General features: G+C 38.4%; 1 protein-coding gene across 1 annotated transcript; it reads left to right on the forward strand.

The window, feature by feature from the left end:
- Window positions 1–235: 235 nt before the first annotated feature.
- LOC148085150 (uncharacterized) lies at window positions 236–8,782 on the forward strand. Its single transcript, XM_087781571.1, has 5 exons — window positions 236–315; window positions 6,038–6,128; window positions 6,197–6,280; window positions 8,274–8,343; window positions 8,765–8,782. The coding sequence occupies exons 1-5, from the start codon at window positions 276–278 to the stop codon at window positions 8,780–8,782; spliced, it is 303 nt and encodes a 100-aa protein (XP_087637697.1). The 5' UTR covers window positions 236–275.
- The last annotated feature ends 77 nt before the right edge of the window (window positions 8,783–8,859 follow it).

Raw genomic sequence — 8,859 nt, forward strand, 5'->3', positions numbered from 1 at the left:
TCATGTTGTTTTAGGACAAATAAACTAGAGATCCTCAGAAATGATATATTGTTTTACTTTTAATTCCCTGCAGGACAGAAATGAAAGCACGTACAGTCAATAAAATCTTGACAATGAACCAGAACACAAGGCTTGGTAACAGTCTAACAAGAAAGACCGGTTTCATGAGTCACATACTTTTATTTCAGTTCAACCCTTGATACCAGCGTCAGAAGGAGTTGATCAGTGTCTTGTTCCATCAGTTCTGGTCAGAAGAAGCTGAATTCTGCTCCAGCATGGACCAGAGACCACAGAAGAGAAGAAAGCTGCAGACAGGTCAGTGACTCTCTGACTCTCACACAAGTCAGCAGTTGATGAAATGAAATGAAATGAATCACAACGAGACGATCCATGTTGATGTTTTTAAACAACTGCAGCTCAATCTACAAATGATGACACAGAAAATCTGAATCTCATCACAATCAAACACCTGACGTGTGTGTGTGTCTGTATACTTTGTATTTTTGTGTGTTTGTGCATGTGAGTATTTGTTTTGTATGTATATTTGTGTCTGTGCTTTTATATGTGCGTGTGTGTGCTTGTGTGTGTGTGTGTGTGTGGGTGTGTGTGTGTGTGCTTGGGTGTTTTTTTTTTTTTTTTTTTTTTTTTTTTTTTTTTTAGAATCCCTTATTAGTCCCGCGAGGGGAAATTCAACCATTCACACATACTGATGGGAGTAGGCATGCACACTTGCGCCAAGTTCACCATCAGGAGCAATCAGGGTGAAGTGTCTTGCTCAGGGACACAACGACACGTCTGGAGCTGGGATTGAACCTGCAACCTTTTGGACTGCAGGCAACCACTCTACCATCTGAGCTATGTCGCCCCTTTTTTGTGCGCGTGCATATTTGTTTAACTTCCTGATGAGGCAGTTGATAAGAATCGAGTCTTTTTCAACCACTGTGACTAACTTGTCTATAAATATTCTTTATCAGTAAATAATATACTATTATTGTGTGACTGTGCTGTTGTAGTGGTAGTGGTAATCTACCGGTCGAGCGGTGACATAATATAATATGATATAAGAAGAAAATAAAAGAAAAGCAATCGGTGAAATAACCATTCATGTGACATGCACATCAGCCAATCAGAGCTCTCTTCTCTTTCAGTGTGTGTGCAGCAAATTTCATATTTATCAAGAATAATAATGGCGTGAAACTTGACTTCCTGACAGGTTTGAAGGTGTCTTATGTACATATTTACTGCTCAGATCCATGTTTATCAGAGACACATTAATATCAATATTGATTGAAAATAAACACATGTTTTTAGATACATGAGTGGATATTAAATTATTCGTGAACTTAAAAATATGTTGTTCATTCATTTAATTTATGATCTTTATTTATTAAGACAACATGATCTTTATGGAGTTGTTTTCCAGGCATTTAACGCAATTTGTAAAAAACGAGAAGCAATTATAAGTAAGAAAATGTTATTTGTAAAGCGCCTTTCTAGACCAGGGCCACAAAGCGCTTTGACAATCAAAAACAATAGTTAAAATATATACTTTAAAAGATCAAGACACGTTAGAAAAACCCTGTAGTCCCAGAAAATCAGGGAAAAGCACAAATAAGAACGTTTTAAGATGTTTCTTGAAGGAGTCAGTAGATCATCAAACACAGATGTTTCTTGAAGGAGTCAGTAGATCATCAAACACAGATGTTTCTTGAAGGAGTCAGTAGATCATCAAACACAGATGTTTCTTGAAGGAGTCAGTAGATCATCAAACACAGATGTTTCTTGAAGGAGTCAGTAGATCATTAAACACAGATGTTTCTTGAAGGAGTCAGTAGATCATCAAACACAGATGTTTCTTGAAGGAGTCAGTAGATCATCAAACACAGATGTTTCTTGAAGGAGTCATTAGATCATCAAACACAGATGTTTCTTGAAGGAGTCAGTAGATCATCAAACACAGATGTTTCTTGAAGGAGTCAGTAGATCATCAAACACAGATGTTTCTTGAAGGAGTCAGTAGATCATCAAACACAGAGATCGTTCCAAAGCTTAGGAGCAACAGTCCGGAAGGATTTTCCTCTCCTGGTACGGTAGTATGTGCGCCGAACCACTGGAACCTTATTATCAGGAGAAATAACTTGAGTTTCAATTATGTCCACATGTAGCTCATTATTAGATCTAGATTCTAGCAAACAATTGACTAAGTTCAGCCTCTGGGGCTCAGTTGGATCAAAAGAGCAGTAGAGCTGGATGTCAAAAATGTGGTAAGTAACATCAGGAAATCTCTGAATGATTTCACCGAGGGGAATCAAGTATAGCAAAAATAATAAAGGACCCAAAACAGAACCTTGAGGGACTCCACACAACAGATGATTCAGACCTTGTTTGATTGGCAGATACACTGAAACTGCCCAGAAAGGTATGATGAGAACCACTGTAACACAGACCCAGACAGTCTTCATCCCTCAGTCTTCTCAGCAGGATCTGGTGATCTACTGTGTCAAAGGCTGACGACAGATCCAAGAGAACCAGAACCGTGTATTGACCCGAGTCAGCCGACATCATGATGTCACTGGACACTTTCAGTAAGGCTGTCTCTGTAGAGTGATGTTTACGGAAGCCAGACTGAAACTTCTCATGGATGTCGCTCTGATCCAGGAACAAAGACAGCTGCTCAGACACCACCTTCTCCAAGATCTTGGACAAGAAAGGGAGCTTAGAAATAGGCCTGAAATTACTGAGGTCAGTCGGGTCTAAGCCTGGCTTTTTGAGTAAAGGCTCCACAATGGCATGTTTAAATGCATTGGGGAAACCCCCTGTGGAAAGGGGGAGCTTTACTATTTTGGTAACCCAGGGGCCAATTACATGAACAACTTTAATAAAGAGCCTACAAGGAAGGACGTCGGACGAGCAAAAGAAGGGTTTCATCTTGTTCACCGGTGCCATGCTGCAACAGTACTGTTCAAAATACAAAAAAAACAAAACAAAAAAAAACACAATCAAGAGAAAAGATACTATAAAAAATATAGGGGGGAACTAACAAAAAAGAAAAGAATATCCAGCAGTGAAAATATTATTATCTGGATCAGTCCAGAACATTTCATCAACATCACAGGCGATATCTTCATTAACAAGACAATGAGGGAAGAAACCGTCCATGTCGAATCCATCCTTGAATATGGCGTTGATTAGGTTACAGACCTCCTCTGTAGAAATCCTCAGAAAATATCTATATTTTTTGTCTTTTAATTCCCTGCAGGAGAGAAATGAAAGCACGTACAGTAAATAAAATCTTGACAATGAACCAGAACACAAGGCTTGGTAACAGTCTAACAAGAAACACCAGTTTCATGAGTCACATACTTTTATTTCAGTCCAACCCTTTATACCAGCGTCAGAAGGAGTTGATCAGTGTCTTGTTTGGTTAGTTCTGGTCAGAAGACCAGTGACTCATTTGTCTATAAATATTCTTTATCAGCAAATAATATACCATTACCTCGTGTCTGTGCTGTTGTAGTGACTGGGAGTGTAATCGTGTGAGTGTGTATTGTTAATATAGACCAGAGCTGCCTTACAGTCGGTCGCAATCTACCGAAAGATAAGCAATCGGTGCAATAACCATTCATGTGACATGCACATCAGCCAATCAGAGCTCTCTTCTCTTTCAGTGTGAGCGCAGCAAATTTCATATCTATCAAGAATAATAATGGCGTGAAACTTGACTTCCTGACAGGTTTGAAGGTGTTCTATGTACATATTTACTGCTCAGATCCATGTTTATCAGAGACACATTAATATCAATATTGATTGAAAATAAACACGTTTGTAGATACATGAGTGGATAATGAATTATTTGCAAACTTAAAAATATGTTGTTCATTCACTAAAATAATTATCTTTATTTATTAAGACAACATGATCGATTTATATTGAGTTGTTTTCCAGGCATTTCACGCAATAAGGAAAAAACTATTAGGAATTATAAGATTGTTAAGAAAACACTCTCATTTTAAAAACATAGTAAGAATAAGTGCATGTGTTGCGCACGTGAGCCACAAATTCTAATGAAGCTCAGAGACAATCAGACCATCATCATCATCATCATCATCATTTTCGTTTTAGTGAAAATTTAGTGTGCATGGTGCACTAAATTTCGCATACTAAGAATTGAGACGATCTTACGCACTAAAAATACTAACTTTGAGTACGCAAGTATGCGATTTGAGACACAGCACAAGAAAGGAGAAGACTGGAGCTCCAAGCAGCCTATTGTTCTCCTTCAATAATTGCAGGCAGGTGGAGCTGATGAGATGGTCTGGTCCCTCAGGTGAGTGCCGACAGGAGGGGTTGAAGAAAAGGGCTGGACTTTCTTTAGGAAGATTTGCTCTAATGGCTCAAAAACAAGGACCAGAAAGCCTGAGATCTCAGTGTGGAAAGAGATTTTACCGAGTAGAGAAGCTGCTAATGCTGGATAGTGGACGCCTCATTTCATAGTTCCATCTGCGTCTGTGGATAGAAGATACCTCAGTGTAGCACTTACTACAAATATTAATAGTGAGTTGTTGTGGGACTAGAAACTAGGTTCGTAGGAAGAGCAGTAAATTGGCTAAAATAATGATTGACAAGAGAAAACATCACAGACCAAAAGTTTAGTTTAGATTGCCGGCTTTATCTAATGAGAATGAAAATAGTAGTTAGAAAATGGATCCTTTAGACATTTACAGACATGACATACATACAACATAGGAACACAAACATTCGCATAAATGCAAAATGAATTCGAAGAACCTGAGTTTTACTCAGTTACCTTTTAGATTAAGAAACCTTTTTGAATCCTTCAGTCTCTAGTTAACTTAACCTTAGTTAGTTTCAGTAGTCGAGTTATTATTTCAGAGCTCTTTTGTATTCTAGTTTGAATTGTTATCCAGTAAGTTTGAAGTTATTTAGACAAAACTAGTTTCTTTCAAGTATTACAACCATGAACCACAGGGCATCTCACAAAACCCACATGAGAAAATGCAGTTGCAATCAACATTTCAGTTCAAAACATTCAAGATATGCACCATAGTATGAAACATAAAATAATAAACTGTTCAAGTGTCTATTCAATCAGTTTTTAGTGCTAAACAGTCCGTTAGCAGGTAAAAGGGAAACCGTTACCCTTCCACACAACAGCGCGAAGCAGTCCACGCACTGTTCACGTAATCCAGAGGGGAAAATGCGGTTTAAACCGGAACAGTCTTACCGCGGTCCTGGAGAGTATTCCTCGGCAGGGAAAGGGGGGAAAAACTTTAACAACGGGAACGCGATGTCCACTCTCCCAAAACACGAGAGTAAAGTGTCTCTTCCAACGTCAAAAACATACAGTTCAGTCGTAGCTCCTAGTTGGGTTAGCTCGCCATCCACTGTTCACGAGCACGCGCTGGGTGCTTGATCTTCAAAAGAAAAACTTTTCCTCCGCAAATTTCGTCAATGACTCAAAACTAAAACGGTAAACAAAACCACAGTCTATCGACATAGACAGAAAGGTAAAGAAAACACTTGCAATAGGAAAATAAATCGTGTTTGCTCTTCTCTTAACGGTTTCTTCTCCGGAGTTCTACACGAGCGAGCGCACCTGCTCTCACTTCCTGGATTCGGTTCTGCATCACCAACTATCAGCGCTGTGATTCGCTAATGGATATCAACCTCTTAACCAATGAAAAACAACAAAATACCACGCCATGAAATAATGTTTTAAATCGTATTTATCTATTTTAGATGTTTTAATGTCAGTAATGTAACTTATTTAAATGATGAATTTCGTGTATTTATTTATTCTAATTTATTAACTATTTATTAACCTAAGGCTAATTTCACCTGGGTTACATCTGCTTCATCTAACCCTGCCTGTAGAGGGCGCAGAACGTGTGAAGTAAAATCTGTTTTCCTCTAATGAAAACAAGACATTATGAAAGGATTGATTAAAGTTTTTACACTATGAGGCGAGAACAACTTTTAATGTTGACAAGAATCTTACGAGTGTGTTTGTGTGAAGGTGAAGACTCTGCTGAGACTCATGGTGAGGACAGAGACTCCTTTAAATCCCCTCAGTGTGAGGAGCACGATGAACAGACCAGCACTCAGAGGTGAGACAAGGACCTCCAAGATTGTCCTCCATGTCTTCATTCTCACTCATTCTACTTCTGTGTTCAAGATCAAAGCAGCAGCAAGAACCTGCTGGACCTGGACCAAGATCTGGACCAGAACCCAGAGGAAGTGAAGAGTCTCCAGGTGTGAGGTGAGAGTGAACAAGTGTGAGTCTACCAGGTTCATACACACATTAAACCAGAGAACTTTACTTCACTCACATCACCAGCAGGGGGAGATAAAGACACAATTAAAAACCTCATGGGTTACGGAGCTATTTTTGTCTCACTATTATTTAACTGTCTAGAGGGTGATCTGCAAATATTCAATGGTTGCACGTGTGTTGTGATATCCACAAATGTAAAATTAATATTTGTAACTTTTATTTTGTATTGACAAAACATTTGTACTTGTAAATATATTATTTTAATGTACAAAACAAAAATACATTTGTAAAACTTCAAAAAATGCTGTGTGTGAAAGTACAAAGTGATTTATATTTACCTGTTGCTGTTTTTTTTATAGTGTTTTTTTCATTTTATTTTACTTATTTGTTTTTGTTCAGTGTTGAAACATTATTTATATATTTTTGCCATTAGCCAACAACGAGAGGCATCATTTTAATTAATAATTAACATTACAAAATAGGCTACCTCTCCTTTTTTTTTGTTTTATTTATCAATCAATATTCTCACATTATAGACACCAGGTAGTTTATTCTGAAGAATGTACTACCTTAGAATTGTTAAGATTTGTTAGAATACTGTATTATTAACTATTACAGAGTAGAAAGTTACGTGACTTTCTGGAATTCCAGATTTGCATTAAAGTCAGTTAAAAGTGTGGAGTTAAAAACACTCGACTCCAATTGTGCCACAACTTCACATAGCAGTGTCTTCTTTTTTGAGGCTGCAGACCCTAAACTTATGTGAGCACATAATACCTCCTGGACAACTGGGTGAGCAAACCGAGCGCACCTCCACAAACTGAACCAAAGCCTGGCTTGTATACATGCATTTATCTGAAGCTTTTCACAAGAGAATGATCACAAATAACGATCTCCTCAACAACACTGAACACAAATAAATAAGTGAATGGATGGCAAGTTTGCTGCTGTAGCAACAACACAATAAATAAATAACTTATAAACATCAACACCGAGGCTCAATCCCTGAACTCCTGCTTTAAAGCTGTTGGTTCTAGTCATGATCCATTCAGGCTAGTGACGCCACTGGAGCATCAACTTGAACTAATATCGTCGGCTTCGTAAACACAGACATTTCTTTCACGCTTCATCACTGCTACCGTAATGTTCTGTCATTACGCGCACTACAAATCTAGCGTAAAGAAAAACACCACAAATAAAGAAGGAAAAGAAAAACAAAAGATACAGACTAAACAACAAAAGCTCAGACTAAAGTTCAGTTGACATTTCTCTTCTTTCAAGGAAGTCAAATAAACTCAAAATATAATAAATTTGTCCAGCTTGTTCTTTCTAAAAAAAACATGTTCTTTCGTAAAAAGTCAATCCCTTGATCCATTTTTAGCACCTCCATGTCTTCATTCTCACTCATTCTACTTCTGTGTTCAAGATCAAAGCAGCAGCAAGAACCTGCTGGACCTGGACCAAGATCTGGACCAGAACCCAGCTGTGTGTCTCTGAAGAGTGATCATTCAATGGGGAGATGGATGGACTTCAGAGGAAGTGAAGAGTCTCCAGGTGTGAGGTGAGAGTGAACAAGTGTGAGTCTACCAGGTTCATACACACATTAAACCAGAGAACTTCACTTCACTCACATCACCAGCAGGGGGAGATAAAGACACAATTAAAAACCTCAAACGTTGCTTTCACAGTTGTAATGCAGAGGTGGACATGTGCAGCAGTGTGAGGACATCTAGTGGTTCAGCTGGTGAATACCAGGATAGAAACAGATGAGAGTTGATCAGAGTTTTCTTTCAATAATAAGACCACGAATACTCATTTTTATAAAATTATATTTAAAATAAACATCTTAGCTTGACAAAATGTAAGTTCTAATGGAGATGAAAGTGGGTTTTAAAAGGAACCTTCTAGTTTGCTTTTGATCAGAACCTTCAACACGACAAGAATTTATTTACAGTCTGATTTCATCTCTTCTTCTCAGAGTGGACCATCAGAACTCAGAGCTTCTCATTGGTCAGCAACATCCCTCACAACTGGAAATCAAACGGCTGGTATGTTCATAAACTAGAGGAGGTCCTCATCCTAGAGGTTCCTTCTGTTCATCATCCTTCAGCTGAATCCAAGTTAAAGCTTCTGGTCTTTGTGGTTCTTGAGATGATCCACTATCACTCTGACTTTCTTCTCTGTGATTCTGTTCCAGTCACTGGAGAGAAACTTCTACAACTATATGCAGAAGGAGCTGAAGAGAGTCTGGAGGTTTGTGAGTCCAGAGACTCCACAGACTGAGGAGGAAGATGAGAAGTGGAGAAGCATCAGAGAAGAATTCCTGAAGATCACAGTTCATCTCCTGAAGGACATGGAGGAGGAGGATCTGGCCGAGCATCTGTGGAGCAGTAAGAACGTGAATGTGAACAAACATGATGAAGATGAAGAACACTGGGTTACATCTGCTTAATTTAACCCTGCCTGTAGAGGGCGCAGAACGTGTGAAGTAAAATCTGTTTTCCTCTAATGAAAACAAGACATTATGAAAGGATTGATTAAAGTTTTTACACTATGAGGCAACA

The sequence above is a fragment of the Callionymus lyra genome, chromosome 2 (genome assembly GCF_982586985.1).
Source record: "Callionymus lyra chromosome 2, fCalLyr1.hap1.1, whole genome shotgun sequence".
Taxonomy (NCBI): domain Eukaryota; kingdom Metazoa; phylum Chordata; class Actinopteri; order Syngnathiformes; family Callionymidae; genus Callionymus; species Callionymus lyra.

Excerpts from the sequence above, each read along its gene's own strand:
- LOC148085150 (XM_087781571.1), top strand. The coding sequence starts at position 276 with ATGGACCAGAGACCACAGAAGAGAAGAAAGCTGCAGACAG. Across the intron at positions 316-6,037 it reads GAGAAGAAAGCTGCAGACAG|GTGAAGACTCTGCTGAGACT; the intron begins GTCAGTGACTCT and ends GTTTGTGTGAAG. Across the intron at positions 6,129-6,196 it reads GAACAGACCAGCACTCAGAG|ATCAAAGCAGCAGCAAGAAC; the intron begins GTGAGACAAGGA and ends TCTGTGTTCAAG.